This window comes from Mytilus galloprovincialis, chromosome 12 (genome assembly GCF_965363235.1).
Source record: "Mytilus galloprovincialis chromosome 12, xbMytGall1.hap1.1, whole genome shotgun sequence".
In the NCBI taxonomy this organism is placed as follows: Eukaryota; Metazoa; Mollusca; class Bivalvia; order Mytilida; family Mytilidae; genus Mytilus; species Mytilus galloprovincialis.
In genome coordinates this window covers 52,189,199-52,212,341 of record NC_134849.1, presented here as the reverse complement: position 1 = coordinate 52,212,341, position 23,143 = coordinate 52,189,199, and the positions used below count along the sequence as shown (strand labels likewise).

Below are 23,143 nucleotides of genomic sequence, written 5' to 3'. Positions count from 1 at the left end.
TAAAGAGGACAACAACATAAAAAAAAGAACAGGGCGAATGGGTATAAGGGCAAAGCACCCAGGGCGAACAAGTACATAGGCGGATCCAGGGGGGGCCCCCCTTTCGTGGGAAAAATTTGGTTGATTATATAGGGAATCATTGAAGCATGACTGGAGCCCCCCTTTTAGGTCAGCCAGTTTGAACCTCCACTGTAACCAGAGATTGAGAACCATGAGCCCTAAAAATGACACATGCCTTTGACAAAATAAAAAGAGCAGGCCCCTGCCAACGCCCCCTTTTAAAAATAAGAAACCAAACAAAACACACAACGATATTATTTTCATTAACGAAAGGAATATCAACAGCTTTTCTATGACCGAATCAGATTAAATGTTCATTAAAAACTCAGCGGCAGGTAGCAATATTCACGGAATGAATCTTGTTTTTTATAAGTTACTTTGTAAACTTTTAGTTAAAGTACGATCATGATTTCAACAAATCAGTCGGGGTCCCATGATGTGTAAGCCTAACACTCTAGGGTACCAAGTATGGTATAACGTTGGTACGGATTCAACATATTGCATGCCTTCCTTGGCATTAAGATTAACAAAATTGCTACAAAGAAGAAAATAATCCAACTTTTAATGACATTTTACGTTGGCATTTTCGGCACCGGAAATTGATAACGTTTATCTATATACTGACACAACTTCGGTTGAGGTCGATTCCGACAATTCTGCTTAAAAAATCACATCCTGTAAAATTTATTGATGTCTTAACATATATTTGATATGTTTCAACTATTTTTAGTGGATAATTTTTTCGAGAGATGAATTACTATCGTGTTCTTCAGAAACAGGGTAAAGGGAGGAACAGGGCCCCCATAGTGGGGACATACAAAGTAAAGATGACCATTCTCCATTTCTACTCGATAGAAGTGCCTAATTTTTTCAAAACACATACATTTTGTACCAAAGATTAGCATATGAAAGTTTTAAAAAAATTGAGTCGGAGATTTTTTAGAAACACCTCATAATTTAAGCATATCAATAGACGTAATGGAAAAATAGCCAAAAATGGCGCCTTCTTCAATTTCGAAAAAAATCTATAATTTTACAATTCAGTGACACAAACTGCTATATTTAAAGTGGTTTTATACCTAATGGTTCACCTTTTCATGATATTTGAATAAATATTTTCTTTAAAAACAGAAACTCTTCCAATTTTCAAATCTACCGACCATGCAAGGAAAAACCTATAAAAGATTGAGACCCCTACTTTAAAATGGGAACAAATTTTTGCCCTGGCTTGGACACCTCTGTTCTTTACGAATTTCGATGCCAAAAACTCGCGAGAATAGGTTGTAAAATTTTTTAGCAAATCGAAGGATAGGTATTTTTTTGTTCCCATTTTTGATATAGCCATTTAATCCTATAGTGCAGAAAATCAAAATCCGAAATTCTATGTTCAGATGTAAAAAAATAAGATTTCCGTATGTTTCAATGATTAAAAATGAAAATAATATGTAAACTCATATATTTTTCTCATGTAGATATGCTTAAAATCGACAGTATTTATCGTCCGCACTTTGCCGCAAACGAATTTTAAAAAAATACAAAAGCGCGCCATTTTTCAGTTGACGTCGGCCGACGCAAAATAGTCCAATTTTCGGCGTAGGACTACTGAGCGCCGCCGAATCACATTTTGGCCGAAAAGGCACATCCGGTTGTCCTACTGTAATAATAAGATATTTTTTTTTTTAATTATTATAAAAATTGAGTGTAATTTATATTAATAAACGTATAACTATCCTAAGACCATCATAAGACACCTCTCGCGTTGTCCTAACTTTATGACCAACTTTAAGAGATGTCCTAATTTAGGACCGCTTTGTGAAACCCACTTAGGACTAAGATATGTCGTAAGACCATCCTAAGACATGTCTTAGTCCTAAGACAGCTTCGTGAAACTGGGCCTGATCTTTTGTTATAAAACCTGTGTGCATAATCGTTTCATGAATATACAAATATGTATTTCAAACCGTTTAACTTTGCTGATATTATTACTGTTTCGCATTCAATGGAACGCATTACTGCTTGATGAACTTTTTTCCGGATATCCTATAGGATCATACCCGTTTTAGAGATTGTCCCGTCTATTTTTAGCTCTATGTACTGTATTGTAGACTAATGTTTATCTTTTTGTCGTTTCTTTTTTTGTCGATTTCTCTTCGACTTATGAATTTCTATTGTCCCATTGTAATCTTCTGTCTCTTTTTTGTTGTGAGCGAATTTTGTCCTGTCGTAAACCCTTACGTAAATCGCAACCCTGGAAAGGGCATTTAAGATCAAAATACATCTCCTGATTATTTCAAAAGTATTGTAATTTCTCCGTACGTATGCTATAAATATAGAAGTATTCTATATTCACTAAACTAGCAGAACTGTTCGAGAAACTTGAGGTTCCATGCCAAAACATAGTAAAAGATACGTGAACCTATAGGGGGGATAAAAACAGATAATGAACTTGTAAAGGCTAGTTGGATTCATTTGATTATCTTTTGCATAAAACAATCAAAGAGAAGCGAAGGATATTAAAGGGACATCCAAACTAATCGGTCAAAAATAAACATATTTCACAGTGGTATCTTACTTTAACTTTGTTTAAACCTGTTTATTTACTTTTGACCTTAATTATCTATCCCTTATAAATTTTATTAACTATATGAATTTGCATTCAGGTATTGAAGATCAAATGTATTCGTTCATTGTTTGTTAATTTGCGTTTTTTGATTGAGTTAACCCTTCCAATTGATGTTTTATAGTGTGTTTTTCTATGTTGTGATGTTATACTATTGTTTCGGAAAAGGGAGAAGGTTTGGCACCATTAAAACGTTGCAAATGTTTGCATCTGTCCTTAGTCAGGAATATGATGTACAGTAGTTGTCGTTTGTTTATGTAGTTCATACGTGTTTCTCGTTTCTCGTTTTTATATAGATTAGACCGTTGGTTTTCCCGTTTGAATGGTTTTACATTACTAATTTTTAAGGCCCTTTATAGCTTGCTGTTCGGTGTGAGCGAAGGCTCCGTGTTGAAGGCCGTACCTTGACCTATAATTGTTTACTTTTATAAATTGTTATTTGGATGGAGAGTTGTCTCATTGGCACTCATACCACATCTTCCTATATCTATTAACAACACCATGGTTTAAAAGGAAAAACAGACAAATAACAGTACACAAAACAACATAGAAACCCAAAGAATAAGCAACACAGGTGCTCCAGACGGGTAAACAGATCCTGCTCTACATGTGGTACCTGTATAAAACATGTGATTAAAGATGATAAGGCTGTGACAAGATTTTTATTATTTCAAATTTAACCCTTCATTCTAAATTTGAAAAATACAATTAGGCAGATTGCAAAATACGGCGCTGATATATTATTCGTAGGAAGACGGAAGGAAAATGCAATGATATAAACTACTTTCACACAGCAGAAGAAAAAAAAGTAAGGAAAGGTTCATCCTTCCAGAGAACACAGATCAACTTCCATTTAGAATGTTGCTCGTGTTTCTCTAATTTTTTTTTCTCAGTATAAAATGTTTTGTGTTGTTATTGATACTGATTTTCACTCATTTTTTTCTGACAATGATTTTCTCTGTCTTTCGTTTAATTTGACATCTCTCATTGTCAATTTGGTATCCTTCACATTTCCCACGAACTTTTAAATTCGTAGTTCCCATGTACCCACGAAATTCACGAAAATTGGTATCCAAAGAATAATAATATATCTGCAGTATGTTATCAGTGGAAATGATCTACAACTACTATTTATAACTGACCATCGTGTATACTGACATCATGCACATTGAGGTAATCTTAGATACTAAGGTCATGCTCAAGTGGGATATGTGACAACTCTCTCAGTAATTACAGATAAGATTTAGATATAAATAATCAAGAGTGTCCCATAATATAGTATTCATACTTTGTTAAATAAGTAAAATGAAGCTGTTAGTTTCTGTTTCCATCGCCTTGGTTGCTATAGGTATTGTAAATTATTTTCCTTACGTTAGTTGGTCGATATTTGTTTTTTACAAATTATAAATGCAGCATTTATGTATACAGTCGATTCATAATTTGTGAAAAAAATGTCCTTACGTGTATATGTTACAGGGAATTTGTCAAATCAGGGATTTTGTAAAATCACTGGTCCAGGACTAATCAGTGATTTGTTAAATCACTAACAGTTTCAGTGGTTTTGTAAAATCCCTGAAATTGTTAGGGATTTTAAAAAATCACTGAAAATAGAGCTAGGGATTTGGTAAAATCCCTGATTACAATTAAGTATAACTTTCTATTAGAAATGTGGTTTTCTTAATATAAAAATAGGCTAATGATCACTAAAGATTTTTAAATATATTTGTTTAATAGACACAATGAGCTAGAACTAGTTTATACATGTAATGATAATGACTAAAAAGGCATATAAATGGATATTTAGACCACCGTAGCTGTGAATTTACTTATAAGGCAAGTTTGGTTTACATCTACTGTTACATATATAATTGTCCTGCTTTTCGATGCATATCTGTGTCAAATCAATCTGTCCTCAGAAAATTGAATTATTTGTTTATCATATAGACTTAACGACAATATCTTAACTGTAGCAGCTCTACGTTTTTTTAGTTGGCATTCCTTTCAAAGTTCCTTGTAAAGTTCTAAAGCTTTGTATGAAACATTTGCACACTTTCCATGTTGCCCCTACCACCATGACCTATTGATATGTGAATTTTCTGAAATTTGCTGTACAAAAGTCATGTCTTTAAGAAATACATAATATTTGTATTTACATCTTCGTCTGATAAATACCTTACTTTATTTGGATTAATAGAGTTGAGAAAGTTTAGAAGCTTATTCAAAGTTATATTACTTTGTGATAGGAATCAATACATGTACCTGACCAAAGTAAGCAAAACTCTTTTTTTTTTTATTTTTGCTTGGTTAAAACCTATTCATACATGTAAACTAAACATGCAAGTATAAAACACGGATATGCATGTAATATTTGCGACTGGATCACATACCCTAACCAATCAATTTCTTATATCTTACATATGCGTTTTTCTTCTCTAATGACAGCAATTAACCTAATGTTTTTATATTTGATTTAAAAAAAATGATATAATTGGTCTTATTTTTTTACAGTAATTACAGAAAAACTGTAATAAACAGTAACTTTGTTCAAACAAGGTAGTGATAAGAGCTTTTTTTGTGGCATCATTGACAACATGTTCCAAAATTTCATCATACTTGCCCCAGTTCCATATGTTGCATTTCAATTTTTCCCTCAATTATTTGATGTAACTTTTTTGTGTATGTTTGCTCTTGATTAAAAACAACTGTGCCTGAGCCATTTTTCTACAGTCTGTCAGTTGTATATTGCATGAAAGCTGCTTGCTAAGTATTAAAATAAAGGCTAGATTAACCTCAAACTTATTGAGTTTTATTGTTATAGGTTTTTTTCACAAAAATTCTTAATAAATATAAATGAGTTTATTTTACATATTCCCTGAATTTAATCAGTGAATCTGTAAAAAAAGATTTTAATTATTTCAGGGATTTTAGAATGAAATTCAAAACAGTGTGGCTGTGGCCATTGATTGACACATTAAATCCATTGACTGGGACAATTTAGGTGAACGTTTGCATGTAACGACCACTGCTAACTATGTACTTTTTAAAGCCATTTAAACAATGGGGTCACCAAAGGTTCTCAACACCTTAATAAAGTAATTCGAAAAACTAATCAGAAATAACACGATGTTTTGATTTATATCAATTATATGAATCAAAACATAAAGGTTATTCCTGATTAATTTTTTGAATTATTTTATAATTAAAGGCGTTACGAAACCTTTGGTGACCCCACAGTTTAAATGTCTATCGTAGGTAAGAAAAGGTATATTACATAAAGCAACACCGTCTTTCCTTCCCAACTCTCCAGGTATAAGTGCATTGCCCTCCCTTAGTTATGAATTCAAAACGATTTCAAAATTGAAAAGTACTGCAATTACTTATCTGTCCTAAATAGATAGACGTGTTCAATTGTTCATCATTATTTATGGCACAATACAAATTTCTTATTTCAGTCTATGTATGGGCTGAAAATTGTCAACATCCAAGTGACTGTAATCTTGAACTGTGTGCTGCCAATGTGTCCCATGTTGCTTGTCATCATGGTATCTGTACATGTGATCCTGAGCGTATGACAAGTAAGTAGTGATACATATAAATTTAAAAAATCACGTGACATGTTTATCGAACGACTGGCAAATCACATGACATGTTTATCGAAAGACTGATAAATCACACGACGTGGTTCTAAAACGACTGATAAATCACCTGACATATGTTTCGAACGACTGATAAATCACATGACATGTTTTTCGAAAGGCTTATATATCACGTGACATGTTTTTCGAACGACTGACAAATCACATGACATGTTTATCGAACGACTGCTAAATCACATGATATGAGTATCGAATGGTTTTACACTAGTAATTGTTGGGTCCTTTATAGCTTGCTGTTCGGTGTGAACCAATGCTCTGCGTTGAAGGCCGTACCTTGACCTATAATGGTTTACTTTTATAAATTGTTACTTGGATGGAGAGTTGTCTCATTGGCACTCATACCACATCTTCCTTTATATATGAACGACAAACAAATCACATGACATGTTTATCGAACGACTGATAAATCACATGATATGTGTATCGAATGGTTTTACACTAGTAATTGTTGGGTCCTTTATAGCTTGCTGTTCGGTGTGAGCCAAGGCTCCGCGTTGAAGGCCGTACCTTGGCCTATAAAGGTTTACTTTTATAAATTGTTACTCCGATGGAGAGTTGTCTCATTGGAACTCATACCACATCTTCCTATATCTATGAACGACAAACAAATCACATGACATGTTTATCGAACGACTGATAAATCACATGACACATTTATCGAACGACTGATAAATCACCTGACATGTTTATCGATCGTCTGAGAGTTAATATAAAGAAGACAGTCAAATAACTAGTTCAAACTGCAATTTTAATAGTAATAATTTAAATGTTGATAGAAAAACATTCAAATAATTCGGTCTACTGCTTCCTCACTTTATCTATTGTCACTATTTAAACGAACAGGCACGTGTTTCTAAAATTATCGGATATATGCGCATAGTGAGGGGCGAACGATAACAGAGAGACATTCAAACTCATAGATCGAAAATAAACTGATCATGCGGTATGGGCTTTGCTCATTGTTGAAGGCCGTACGGTGACCTGTAGTTATTAATTTCTGTGTCATTTTGGTCTTTTATGGACAGTTGTCTCATTGGCAATCATACCACATCTTCTTTTTATATTGACTACACCATGGCTAAAAAAGAAAATGACAAACAGACAAATAATAGTACCAAGACACAACATCAAAAAATAGCAACACGAACCCCACCAAAAACTTGGGGTGATCGCATGGTCTCCAAAAGGGTAACGTTTGTCTTTATTGTAAGTTGTCCAAGTAACCAATTGATTACAGAATCATTACATAATAACTGTGTAATTAGAAAACAGCTTTAAATAACATGTAGAGTAAACATCAATGACTTAATGAGACAGCAACCAAACAACCGAAATATCCCAAACGCAATTAATTTTATCTAAAGGGAAAGTAAGTTAATTTTGACATACTTTGGATAATATACCAGTTTTAAATTTACAGTTTCCAATCAGGAGACGCTTACCAAAGATCACAGCCGGTAAAAATGTGAATCCACAAATTCAAAAGTAGCCTAGCTCATGACCTTTAATAACTCAATAGAACTGTAATGCCAAGTAAACCAGATTTGAAAATTAGGGATTTTTAACTCATCAGGAAAATATGTAGATCGAAGTTCATATTATTCATTAATATTTTTTTTTTGTATTATGTTTTACTTGAATGTCTATAGGGATTAGTGCAAGTGTTGTTTTTTTATCATTTCAGCATGTACTTCAATGCAAGACTGCCACAATACCATCCATTGCAGAGATAACCGTCATCATATCCATTGTATCGATGGTCATTGTGATTGCCTTCCCGACCGTCCACAACAGGGATGACAAAACTGACCACAATAAATATTCATTGTATTTGTTTCTCGGACTGGACAGCAATGGGTAGACAATACTCACCACAACACATTTTTTTAATAAATTCTTACTTCGTTTGCTTATTTCATTTAAGTTAAGATGTCCATACTGATAATGCTATTTCGAAGGGTTAAATATCAAAGGTAATTATACCCCCGCTTTAAAAAAAAGGGGGGGTATACTGTTTTACCCCTGTCTGTCCTTCCGTCAGTCCGTCAGTCCGTCAGTCAGTCCGTCCGTCCCATGAATATTTTTCGTCGCATTTTTCTCAGGAACTACAATACAAGGATTTCTGAAATTTGGTTTCAGGGTTTATCTAAGTCAGCTATACCGTGTGGTGCGTTTTCAGATTGATCACTTGACAACTTCCTGTTTACCGAACACTTGTATGATTTTACACATGATAGCCAAGTTGAAAATTTTCGTCACATTTTTCTCAGGAACTACAATACAAGGATTTCTGAAATTTGGTTTCAGGATTTATATAAGTCAGCTATACCGTGTGATGCGTTTTCAGATTTATCACTCGACAACTTCCTGTTTACCGAACACTTGCATATTTTTACACTATTAATATTATCCACTTGCGGCGGGGGTATCATCAGTGAGCAGTAGCTCGCAGTTTCACTTGTTTTCATTGTTTGATTTACGTTTTGTGTCCATTTTCTCTGTAGAAAAGGCACATCTCATCCTTATAAAGCAAAATATGTGTCACTTGTTTGACAATGAATTATCATTGATGTGGTAATAATGATAAAGAAACTGTCTGCAAAACTTACAATTTTCTAAATACAAAGGATTTTATACCCCGGCTGTATTTGGCAAAACCTTTCGGAATTTTGGGTCAGCAATGATTTAAAAGAGAGGAGAAAGATATCAAAGGGATATTCCATCTCATTAGCCGATGATGAACTGACAACGACGTGACTAAAAATGAGAAAGACAAACAGACAAACAGCTGTACACAAGACACAACATAGAAAACTAAGAGTAAGCAGATCCTGTTCCACAAATGGCACCCGTCTTATTGCTCATGGTAGTACAAACGCTTTAATAAGTTTAATTCGGTAGGTCACATTCGGGGAAAAGGGGACGGCATTGTATTTATGACATTTGGAAAGTATCTGCGACCATCAATGAAACGGATATTCCATTACGGCCAACCAATTAATGATAGCGTCTGAAAAATATACGATGGGCAGGATGATTTAAACTTAACCACTTGGAACTTTATGTGTAATACCACCAAATCATGCACATTTCTTTTTAAAGTGTAAATAACAAATCAATTATGGTATTACACCTCTAGTCATAGTTTTCTTGTAGGCAGTAACCCTCTATCAAGGAAATCATGGTAGGAAAAACAAGTCCTGGAATATCGTATCAACTGGGAGATACAATGTATCAGGTGGAAACCCAGTTGAAATAGAACAAAAGAATCAAATCTCTTTGTTAGAGAAGGCGATAAATGCTTACTGTAATGTTTACTATAGTAACAAATATTCTAAAAGTTAATAGAAAAAAAAGTGACAGTTTTCGTCTAAATTACGAAGTATTTTATCATAAAAACACCAAGTGGCATAAGGTTTCAATTTATCTATAACATAAATAAGTATAACAATTAGATATCAAGTCGACGACAAGGGTGTCTATTTAGTTGGATCTAAAAATGCATAACTCCCGATTTAATTTTATTTGGAAATACCACGGAACATATCAATCTATTTGTTCCTTAATTTTCGTTTCTGTCCTTCCATTATGTGACTCAAGAAAAAAATCCAAAAAATGGGTAAAAAGAGAAAATCGAGTGCTCGATGCTAGGGGTAGCGCAAATTATGATTTCTCTATACAACTTGTGTAATGTCAAAATAGTTTCGCATTTTGGCCATGGTGGATTTTTTAAACATGAAAGAATTTTACAATAATGTTGATTTTTAAATAGCTGAAGTATAATACAGCCGTTTAAATAGCTGAAGAATACAGCCTTTCAAGTGGGTATGTGTGAACATAAAGATTGTTTTTATCATGTTTTATAGGCCATTTTTTTGTTCGACAGTCCGTATTTTCACATCCGCACTGCCCATATGTCCGGATATTATTGTAGTGTTTTTCTAACAAAGTTTTTCCCTCGAACTTTTCAATTCAATTTTAACGAAAAACGAGTTGAAAGGTATGTGATTTACATGTATAAATTTCAATAGTTTCAAGATCTTCGTTTGTTTCTAATCAAAAATGTGTATGTTTTGTGCTATCGTTGCTTTGAAGAGCATGTGCAGTCATGAATGTATAAAACAAATTTCTAAAGCTACATGGGCTTGACGGAGCAATCTGAAAACATAATATATGAAATGGAAGTATTCAAAACTATGCTTAACGCGAGGCAATGTATTTAAAAGTTATACGATGAGGGCGTTTGTCTGTGTGTAGATAAGATATCAACTTTTACAGTATTCTACTTCTGTGTAGATGAAAGTTTAATTACAAAATATATTACGTGGATGGATAAACCTTGTATCTCAGGTTCACGACGTTCAACTTGTTATTGTGCATACAAAGCGCGATAACTGAATGTCTCTGTAGTAACAAACCCTTGTAGTTGTACATTATTTAAATTTCTACCATAGGAGCAAGTAGTTGTGCCGAATATATACCGGGGATACATTTATTTGTGTATGATTGTTGAACTCATCTGCACATTCAGTCCGTATTATATGTACATTATTCTTTAATGCTCTGTCCCAAGTCAGAATAAAATTGAGAAAGGAAATATGGAATGTGTCAAAGCGACAACAACCCGACCATAGAGTAGACAACAGCCAAAGGTCACCAATGCGTCTTCAATGTAGCGAGAATTCCCGCACTCGTCCTTCAGCTGGCCCCTAAAAATATGTAACTACACTAGTACAGTGATATTGACGAAAGAAGCCTGTATTCCAGTGGTTCTTGTGTGTTGATGTATTGCATATTTGTTTTCTGGTATTTTTGTGTGTATATAATCAAGGGATGTCTAATAGACAGCTGTGAAGTTTTCAGCTTGGGTTTATGAAAACAAAAAGTAACAGGTTCATATCACCCACGCCCAGAAAACTGCAAAGATAAACATGGTTAATGCGGTTTTCAAAGGCTTGTTGTTTTAGGTACAACTGTTCAGCTTGGGTATATATTAACAAATCAATCGTTTTGCCATCTGGCAGAAATATAATCTTTCAACACCTTTTAAAGTAAAACATGTATAAAAATTAAAACTAAGAAATAATTCTGTCATTTATGTTCATTGACATGTTTTGAAGAACAGTTACATGCATTAAGGTATTTAAATTATCAACATTTTTTTTATTATTATACTTTATACTTTATTAAATAAAGCACTTTACGCCCGTGTGGGCCAATGGCTTTCATATGGTCGCCAGATATTAATTTAGAATAATTTTATACAACGGTTTCACAAATTTCATATCATAATTTAGCCAATTTGTTTGTTAATATTTAATCTTTATTTTCATTATTTTTCATTTATATTTTAGTAAGAAATTGTTTTATAGTTTTTATTTTTTCATTGATTTAATTTTATATTTATATTTATGATGTATCTAATACGAATAGTTAATTACTTCTAACCATTACATTGTAATATTACAAAACATAATATTATACACGAATACATAAAAAAAAAAAAATATTAATGTTAAACTTTGTATAAGTTTTGTTATATTTCCTTAGCTTTCTAATTGTAAAATAATGCATGTAATTATTTAATTTTGAATAATTTGAGTAACCATTTGCAGAGTTGTTAAAATCAAGAACATGAATTAAACGAGTCCATGCAATTAAATGTACCTGAAATTGAAATTGAATTGAAAGTGAGAATATTGAAATCAAATTACTTGTCATATATGTGTTTTGACATCAAATATTAAATTTCACACTTAATTTTAATCTGATATAGTTTTAAATTTGACACTATCAGAGAACCTCATCAATAGAAAATGACATTGTTCAGATGGTTAATGTTTGATTGGTCACCAGATAAATTAATTAACATGTCAATATTGTAAAATATATGTTTTATTTTAGCCAAAAGATAGGTACTGAATTGTGTTAAGATTTATGTCAATAATCAGAATTAACATAAATGTGTATAAAGTTTCATAAAAAATAAGTTTTAGCATCATTCAACAATAATCTAAGTTGTGAGTACATTGAATTTAGTTTTTTTGAATTAATTTTCCAAGAATAATTATACTATCATAATATAAACGTTCGGAATCATTCAATTACATTAACTTTTTCTTTAAATCTAATTTTTTACCATTTCTCCTTATTCAGATTTTTCAGTTCAGAAAAAATGTGGTCGGCCGATTTTAGTTCTCTTACGATAAGCGGAGGATCTAGTTGTCTAGATCAAGAAAGTGCAAGCATTATAAAGGTAAGTGATTTATTCTTTCCTACATCGTGTTCATTTGGTCTGTTCTTCAAGTCTTTCTATTCGATTTTTACTGTACTTTTAACTGAATTTTTTTCGAATTTTTATACTGTAATTATTTGTTCATATTTAATTAGTTTGTAAAACATGACTATGCCTTTGAGTTTAAAAAAATTTTCCTTTAGTATTACTGTTTTAATTTATTTGTATATAAGTATATGCTGGGTATTGATCCTTTCTTATGATGTTGTTTTGTACTTTTTATAATAGATATAATGTATTGGCTTTATAAAACCATTATTTATCTTACAACTTCATCTTTTATTAACACTCTAGACAGTTTACACTGTAACAAGAGGCAGACAAATGATACAAATAATAATTTACAATGGTGAACAAGATAGAAAGAAATATACATACATAGTTCATTATACCTAATTCTCTGTACACAAGTATACACATACATAACACGTGATAATTATTCAAAGCTATAATAATGGGATCTGATATACAAATAAATTAAAACAGTAATACTAAAGGAAAATGTTTTTAAACTCAAAGGCATGACGTATCTATCTGTGTTGGAGTTATATACAATTTTTCTTTCTTTTAATTTTAAAAACAATAAAATCAGAAATTTAAATAAAAGTTTAAAATCCTAAGACCTATAACTTAAATGCTATAGATATGCTTCTAATTACATTAAAATGAATCTATTTGCAGGCAAAATATAACAGTGCTGAAAATACGGGATTAAAACGCAAGTCGACGTCAAGTCCATTAAAAGAATGCAAGAAGAGACGAAAGGATTCGAAACATAGTAGATCATTAAAAAGATATTTGTCTTTTGGAGTAAGTCGAGATTTCCATTTATTGTTTTACGATTGGCATTCCTATGGCCTGTCATCTCAAACTCCGAAACAGTGGTGTTATTGCTTCGCTAAACTATCAACGTAGCGTAGTAAAGAGGACATAACCGCTGTTTCAAAGTTTGCTGTCATCCTTGCCCAGCCTCCTCTTTGCGGCAGTGCCAGGTGAGCAAAGATTCCCGCGGGGTTTGGTTAGCACTTGACATTCTTCTTATAGCAAAGTAACGCAGTGTGCAACAGTTTAATCTTTAATGATAATTTCAAAATCAAAAATAAATTTACAAAGTTAACCTTATTTCACAAGAAGATGACCAATGAATCTGTAAAATTTGAATTTAGTACAACTGGTTTAAAAATACCTATCAATGTTCCAAATCTGATTGACACAACTAGACTCATGTGATTGTATAATTGGATACTCGTTTTTACGGTCACCATACGAGATAATAATGGCCCATAACTGAAAGAGTTATGTTCTGTATGATCATGGGGAACCATGCAGACAATAGCAACTCTATCAATTATATCATTGAATCGGGTAGCAAAATCTTTCAATGGTGTTTTAAAACGTGAGACTTGTGTTAACTGTAACTATTGTTTTTCTATTTATTAGGATACACCATTAGAGTCAGATGACGACTTACTGTCTGAAGAAACGTATATAGCGGATGGAAGTCGTCCTTATTGTCTTCCGACTGTTGCTGGTCAACACAGAGATTTGAAATCTATTACAGCTGATACAGTAAGTTTCGTTGAATTTGATTTGATTGTTGGTGTTTTAACGCCACTTTGTGCACCTGAACGAGCGGGGTTCGAACTCACAACCTCAGTGTTGGCTGGCTAGTGATTACAATAGTTACTAAATTTCTTTCGTTGAAAGTTGCTTCATGAACAAATGTTTTCTTCTGTCTGTTATTAGTTTGGTGGGCCAATGGCTCAACATCAAAACTATTTTTTTCTGAGTTTAAATCAGGAGTCGGGCTGTCCGCTTTCAGGCAGACAATCTCATGTTTTTACTTATTTATCGAACTGATTAGTAATACTATTGAAATTGATGCAGCCTGGCCTCTACTTTTTTTAAATAGATATACGAAGAAAGAATGATAATGAATCATATGTACGTTAACATGTATATAAAAATTGGTTGCCAGTGAAAATATATGGTATTCAATACAATTCAGCCGTTGACAGAGACAGCAGGCCCGAGAACACAGTTATTTCGTAGTGCATTTCTTTTAGACAATAAATTCAAATTAAAAAAAATCGCACCTGCTCTATCTCAAAAAGATTTTTACAGTGTAGTGTACTATAGAAACTTCTACCAGCTCTAACTCAAAATATTGACAATTCTGTGCTAAGGGGGTCTAAAATTCAGTTTGAAAACTGCAGGCGTAATAAAATTTGACCTTTTTGAACTGGACCTAATCACTACTTAACATAAAGATTCAGCACCCAATTTTTTTAACATCTAATTTCATCCCCCTACTAAATATTCCATCCATTAAATATTAAAAAATAAATTTGGAAAGTGTTTCAAATTAAAAATCCATGTTCTCACTAGGGACTAGACAACGAGAGAGACAACGAAAAAAAAAAGGACGATAACTGTGTCCTTGGATCAGCATCGTATATTTGGAATATCGACAAATGACGTATTAGACTCCTTGTTTCACAATCGGCAATCCTCGGGTGGCTCCGTTTCTCTCCTTACGGAATCGGCCGAGTTGTGACGATTGCCTTGTTTCATTATCTACAACCACACTACCCACCGAAGCGTCGTATCATACTGTATACACACGTGACACAGGGATAGATAGATCATTTTTTCTGTGAAACATACTTTCAAATTGTTTTCTTCGGAACTTTCTTTCAATTGACACAAGCTCTAAACTGACATCATAAACGTTTGCATTTTTTAGATGAAAGACTTATTGAATGGTAAATACAATGGTGGCATCAATTCTTACAGAGTCATTGATTGTAGATACCCATACGAGTTTAATGGCGGACACATTAAGGTATGTAAAACAACAATATATTTCTGGTTTCTACGGTAAAAAGAATAGCACACATTGATATTGAAAAATCACCTTTATTGTGAATTACCCTGTCAGTAACTGCGAGTACTCTCAGATCTGTACTTTTATTTCTTAGCGTCTTTTTGTTGTTGGGATGTACACTTTCCCGACCACGTTAACTCTGTTTTTGTTTTGTTTCAGGTTTTATATAATTCAGCTATACCGTGTGATGCGTTTTCTAATTCATTACTCAAAAACTTCCTATTTACCGAAATATTTCGGCCGGGGTTTCGTCAGTGAGCAGTAGCTCGCAGTTTTACTTGATGTTTTTTATATAGTTTTTGTTTTAAATACAACTAAACGACCAACAACCAGTTCTAATTATACAAACAATATATAGGCGTTTATTGGTGTATGCAAACCGACGTACATCATTGTACATGTCGATTTGTTACCTTTGAATAATTTAATAAAATACAATGCAGTGGCGGATCCAGAAATTTTCATAAGTGGGGGCCCACTGACTGACCTAAGAGTGGGCCCGCTCCAGTCACGTTTCAATGATTCCCTATATAAGCAATCAATTTTTTTCCCAAAAAGGGGGCCCGGGCCCCCTGCCCACCCCCCCCCCCCTAAATCCGCCTCTGCAATGGTTCATTCGTGTTGCCTCTGGAGCAAAAATCAACTATTAAAATGAAAACCATTATAGGAATCCGTTTATCGGTTTACACTTATACATTGCATTGTCGTTTATACGATTTTTTTTTGTATGACATGGATGAAATAATTGAAATCAATAATATTTAGACTATTAACTTTCATTAAACAGAATGCAGAAAATTGTTACCTCGAGGAGCATATAGATGAGCTGCTTTTACAAACACTGCAAAGAGGAAATACAACGGATGAAATCATTATTTTTCACTGCGAGTTCTCCTCCAAAAGAGGACCAAAATTGTAAGTTTTACTGAGAATTTGATAATTTTAAACAAGATGTAATCGAAATTGTTATTTATTTCACTGTCAAATGAAACAAAGGAAAATTAATAAAATCATACGTCATTTTATGAAACTTTGTTTTATAGCCGACTATACGATATGGGTTTGTCTCATTGTAAATGGCCATACGACTTACATCCACTACATTTGTACTCTGGTGTCTCATTGGCTGCATATTTTTATATATTTTTTTCGTGCTATAATTTGATTTTTAAGAAACTAAAATTGTGCTCATTCAACAAAAATGCAGCAAAGCAAATACAAGAAGCAATAAAATACACAGAAGCAAAACAGAGATGACCATCAGTATATATATGCAAATAATTATTCTTTTAGCATTTTCTTCTGTATTAACTATAACAGTAGAAACATTTTTACCAATAGGTGCAGATATTTGAGAAGCAAAGACCGACAAATGCATGGTAGAAATTATCCCCAGCTGCATTTCCCTGAGATATACCTTCTTGAAGGAGGATACAAATCTTTCTTTCAGACTCACAAGGTATGTATAGCTTATTGGGTTTTCTACACATTGATATCGTTACGTAAAATATCAGCCGCGAGCCATAATGTGAACCTTTTTTACGATATCTATACGAACAAAAACCCGATTATCTTTTTATCGTTCTATTACTGGTCGTTTCTTTCTCCCTAAGACAATTTTACGCTTGACAAAAGCAAGCTTGATAACGTCTCCTCTCGCATTGTGACGTTGCTGATAACTTCTCCTCTCACATTGTGACGTCGCTGATAATGCCTGGTCTCGTTTTGAAGTCTTGATACGAAAATTACGGAGCAACAGAGCAGGGTGATATAGGCGGAGGGAAGGACGATAAATCTTGTTATTATAGCCTTGGCTTTTGGAATTTTTAACATGTATTTAAAGTCATGTTTATTGCTTGCATTCGATTTGAATTGATTATCGGAATTTAGACCAGGGCCAAGTTGTACTTTCTGGATTATATGCAGAATATTACTTTAAATATTTAAAAGTTTTAAATTCTTACATGCAGAAAAAACTCAGTGTTGAACAACTGGGACCAGATATATTTACAGCCAATTTCATTGAGTGTGAGGCCAAAGGTAATGCCTTTGGTTAGCTTGCTTGTTAACTGAACCGTGAAGTCATTGTTGGGTCAGGTAAAATAGTCTCCTTTAAGAGTAGACTAGTCCAGCAGATAACCAATATATCTGTCTGTTGGACTAGGCTACTTCAAAAGGAGGGTAGTATACCTGAACTTGTAATGACTTCACGGTTCAGCTTACAAGCAAGCTAACCAAAGATATTACCTTTGGCTACATACTTAATGAAATTGGCTGTAAACCTCTTTGTGTCAAACATGTATCAGCTTACGTTAGAGATAACTGAAATGAAACTAGAATAATCATATAAACTCTGCCCCTTCGCTCATAATGTAGACTATTTATAATAACATATCGTTAACTTATAAAATACCTTAACACAAGAATTTGACTATGTTATAAGTAACTGACTAATCTTTATTTCAGCATTTCTGTGAACCCGTCGACTATGTTCCGATGTTGCACGACGAGTATAAAGAAGACGTACGCCATTTTCGATCCAAGACATCAACACTTAAAAGGAACTGCTCACATGTAAAGAAGATAGAACATTGCATTGTTTCGCAAAAACTCGTATTTTCTATGTGCTGACATAGTACTGTGTCATTTTCTAACTGTTGATCAGTAATATTTTAGTGCTATATTTGTTATATTTATTTTGTTATTTGTTGAAATCTTATAATATACTATTGTTTATTTATTAAAACTAATACTTCATGTGATTTCATAGATAAATACAAGATTTAGTCATGTATAGAAAGCAATCTTTATTGTACCGATTACAATCTTGAATTTACTTATTTAAGTTGCTCTTGCTTGAACGAGTACCACGATATCCTACCACAGAGAAGGTAACCTGTCGAAATATCTTTGATTCTTAAGACATCGTCATCCGCAGCCCCAAACTCCATACAGCGTTATTGTTCGGGTCATACTTCCCACCAGATGTCACCACTGTTTCGGAGTTTGTCGCAGCCCAGACAACAGGCACTAGATGTTCTGTCAATAGCAATAAGATATTGGAAGTGTCTATGTATATTTTTTTTGCGCCTGTCCCAAGTCAGGAGCCTCTGGCCTTAAGCTGTAATTTGTCAGTCAAATTATTAATTTTAGTTTCTTGTGTATAATTCGGAGTATGACATCCATTATCACTGAACTAGTATACATATTTGTTAAGGGGTCAGCTGAAGGACGCCCCCGGGTGTTGAAGTTTCTGGCTGCATTGAAGACTCATTGGTGGCCTTCGGCTGTTGTCTGCTCTATGGTCGGCTTGTTGTCTTTTCGTATTTGACATTCCCCATTTTCATTCTCAATTTTATATAAAAAAAGAAGATTTATAATACACATCTTGTTCAGCAATTAACCATTGGTACATGCATTTCGTATTGCTTTATACTGTTTTGGAGGCCTTGTGGTGACCTATAGTTAATTTCTGTGTCGTTTGGTCTCTTGTGTGGAGTTGTCTCATTGGCAATCATACCATATCTTCATCCCAGAAACAAAATGAACAACAAGATTTTATATTAGTACACATAGGCATATCAAAAATGGCGTAGATATATTTGTGTATGGCGGAATAAGTTCACGTTGATCCACAAAATGCCAGCAAAGTGAAGCAACTAAAATGACTCAAAAATAGGCATTAAAAAAACTGTCTGTAAATAAATATTAAGTAACCACTTTTTTAACTGATTTTCATTTTCAAATATGTTGACCCTGAGTACCAATGAAGAGAAATGTGTTGTTGAAATGCGCATCTAGTGCAGAAATATTTGTTCCGTTAATGTTATCATGTATAGACAATTTTCTAATGATATAGTTTGTGCTAGTCTCAACAAGTTAACAAGTTTGGAGACTCATTTCTCAGTTTGTTCGATATAAGTGTTTGAAGTGACATCTAGATTTCACAAACTGTTCAATTTTTGGAAGCAAACCGATTCGGACATTGAAAAAAACATATGCATACGCAGGTGATACATGTATGATTTTTTGTTGTGGGATGTACAAGTACACGGTCACGACCACTCTTTTCTTTTGTTGTATGCATTTTTTTAATCCATCTGACATTTTTTAACTGATTTTAACAGCAGATGACCGTAAGGGCATTCTGGTGAATTGGTATCGCCTAGATTTCCATTACGTAATATATATTCGTTTTGGGTTTTTAACCGATCTATAAACATGATGAATATGTAGACATCATCAAGTGCAAACTACCATTTCTTATCGCTTGTTATAAATTCATTTTAGACTTCAATAACTACTCATCAAATACTTTTTAAAGAAGATAAAATAATAATATTACAATGTTTTGTTATATGTATATACATATAAGTAAAAAATCATCAATTATTTATACACACGCATGCGGATGAATATCTCAAGAACATTAAACTTTGCAATCTCAAGAAACGATAACTCCGCATGTATTTTGCGTGAAAATATGAATGCCTACTCAAATCCATTCTTACTATTAGAAAAATCGAATTATTACGGAAGAGTGACGTATCCACCATGCACTTGCACTGCACTATTATTAATATAGTAGAATAGAATGATACACAAATGCATGAAAATTATATATACATGTAACAATACAAGTATTTAATATAATTTATAACAATACACCAGAGTAGTATACTTATTTGTATCACTACAATATAAAAGTCATTACGGTGAGGATGAATTCCCTGTCATTAATTTATCATCCACACACGAACTTGTCCCAGAAACAAAATAAATCTGTACATTAACCTCACTTTCAGGTAGAGAGATGTGATGATTTTCTGAAACAACTGCTGGTTGTACCATCTACAAGAACTTGCAGTCATCAGATGTTAAGTACTTCAGTACTTTGATTATAGTTCGTTTTTATGTTGTACTGTTACACCACTGTCCCATGTTAGGGAGAAAGTTTGGATCCCGCTAATATGTTTAACTCCGTCACATTGTGTATGTATTTGTTTCAAGTTTGGAGCCTGTAGTTCGGTAGTTGTCCTTTGTCGCTGTGTTACACATTTGTTTTTCGTTTTGTTTTTTTTTTGTTTTTTTTTGTTCATTAAATATGCCGTTAGTTTTCTCTTTTGAATTGTTTTATATTTAAATACGGGGTTTTTGTAGCTGACTATGCTGTATAGTCTTTGTGCATTGTTGAAGGACACACAGTGACCTATATCTGTTCATTAATATGTCATTTGGTCTTTTTTGGCTAGTTGTCTCATTGGCAAGCATACCACATCTTCGTTTTTAAATTGTGAAAACTTTTAATTTGTATTCATTGAATTGTTGCCTATCTGATTAAAATTTTCGTTTAAAGTAACGTATTTTTTTCTAATCGAAATATACTTTTAACTGATTCAATTATTTCTAGAACAATTGCTTATATAAGCCCCGGTCTCAACAGTTGGTACGACTTTTTGTCGTAGAAGATCTATAAAAAATGTTGTGCAAAATTTCAAAAAAATGTTTCAAGTGTTCACATGAGCTACGACATGTCCACGAGTGGTTCACGGCATAACGAAAGAAGAATTTTAATTGTACTGTCGTGGGTTTGTCGTAAGTCGGTTGTGCGACAGTCGTACGACAATCGTGTGTTGTTTGGGGCTTTTTTCAGGTTTTCATGTCATGGGATGCGCGTGTTAATGTTGTGTCACTGTCGTGTCACTGTCGTGTCACAGTCGCACAACAGTCGTGGGTCACTTGCGTGTTTGACTCCGAACTACTAGTATATAAAGAAGGCCCGATGATTTATTGAGTGACATTTGCTATTTGCTTTTAGTATTGTTCAGTGTCATTATAAAATCGTTCCAAGTAAACGACTTTTTCGTATTAGTATACATTATAATTGTTCATCAAATTTAAACCAGGTACGATAGACAGTCAATGTTGTGCGAGCATCGTATGAAATTTGATATTAGTGAAACAATCGTGCGACTGTATCACGAGTGTCTTGCAACAGTCGTTAGTTTGTCGTACGACAGTCGTGCGACAGTTGTACGATTGTTTTATTAAAATGGTTTATGTTGGTACCCACGACAATGTGTTTATCGCACGACAGTTGCACGACTGTGGTAAGACACTCTTACGACAGTCACAAGACAATGGCACGACAAAAAAAAAACGTGGAGCAAAAAATGTGCATGTCCAATTTTGTTCCCACGACACAAGACAGCGCCACGATGCTCAAAATATCGAGCGACTGTCGTGAGACTGTCGTACGACGATCACAGATGACCCGCGATTTAACTAAATTTCATGTCGTGGCGCTGCATACATGTAGATGTATCGTAGGTTCGTTGTGACCAGGGCTAAATAAATTATCTGAGAGTGAATATTTGTTATGTTCGGTCTTTACAAATGTACACGTTGAATCCTCTCTTTCGGATATTTTTTATTTATCATACGATTTTCATGGATTATTTTAAGACATAAATCTCGCTCGATAGGAAACATCTCGAGTAATTTTCCAGTACCCTGTTTGAGAAGGACTCTTTTGTAATGTCCATCCAATTTATACTGAAAGAGCACAATTGTGATAAGATATTTGAAATCTGACGATATGTCAATAACCCAGTACACAAGTTCTTATTGAAAGATATACAATGTGTAATTCTCAGTTCGTTCGATATACGCACGTTTCGATATCTAAGATGTCGATGAATGTCAAATTTTCATATGTTTTACAGCATGTATTAAATTATGTATTACAGCAATGATACATCATACATTCATAAATCGGTTAAAACCATCACGAAATGTTATCACACAAGAAGAGACATTTTGCAGAAGCTCGATTCCAGCTGGGGAATTCGATAATATTTCACACCAAGCTAACACGTTTTGTGAATCGTCCTTGAGTATTTTGTGTTGACCAAAGTTACATTCAAACTGTTTCAATAACACGTCTGATATATTCAGTGGGATGGACACGAATTAGCTGATTAGTGAATTCGCTAATTCATAATTTAAAGCAAGACTAAATTCTGCAATGAAACCCTGTGTCAAATTGTGTATGAGACTGAATGTACTTCTTGAAGGCCGGACGGTTACCTATAGTTGTTAATTTCTGTGTCATTTTGGTCTCTTGAGGAATTTTTCACATTGACCCAATTGGTTCCTTGGTGACAAAACATTTAGTTATTGTGTTTAGTGTTGCCTTTTTCATTCATGCATACCTCCAACATCTTATCAAGGCGTGTCTATTTATATATACAAACCAAAGACAATAGCTGTTAATTAACAAACAATATATCATATTAGGGGCATCAATGTAAATTTCTTTGACAACTGTACCATTCCATTCTTTTATATTCTTCTTTCGACTGTAAAGTGTTTTTGTAAATGTAAATTCAAATATTCAATCGAATGAAAAGAGAATCGACGGGTCCATTATATATATTTGTTCTTTTAAATTCATTCTTCCAGTAAGTAATAACATTGAATTTGAAACACAAGAATGGTACCAATGTTTATAAGCCTATAGTGATCAATTCTCTAATGAGTTATAATGTATATTGTTTTGTTCTAAATTATTAATCCATACTTTTAGAAAGATAGATTACTTTTGTTTATTTGCAAAAAAGAAA

The 23,143-nt window shown here is 33.4% G+C and overlaps 1 protein-coding gene and 1 long non-coding RNA gene across 2 annotated transcripts; both read left to right on the top strand.

Moving 5' to 3' along the window:
- The first annotated feature begins 3,948 nt into the window (after positions 1 to 3,948).
- LOC143054230 (uncharacterized) lies at positions 3,949 to 8,160 on the top strand. The gene is made up of 3 exons (XR_012971606.1): positions 3,949 to 4,028; positions 6,133 to 6,255; positions 8,021 to 8,160. It is a non-coding gene; the product is annotated as an uncharacterized LOC143054230 (long non-coding RNA).
- A 4,310-nt stretch (positions 8,161 to 12,470) lies between these two features.
- On the top strand, positions 12,471 to 18,277 carry LOC143055474 (M-phase inducer phosphatase 1-A-like). The gene is made up of 7 exons (XM_076228624.1): positions 12,471 to 12,592; positions 13,313 to 13,441; positions 14,072 to 14,200; positions 15,378 to 15,476; positions 16,306 to 16,433; positions 16,860 to 16,977; positions 17,985 to 18,277. Exons 1-7 carry the CDS (start codon positions 12,512 to 12,514, stop codon positions 18,147 to 18,149), a joined length of 849 nt encoding a protein of 282 aa, XP_076084739.1. The 5' UTR covers positions 12,471 to 12,511; the 3' UTR covers positions 18,150 to 18,277.
- Positions 18,278 to 23,143: the final 4,866 nt, after the last annotated feature.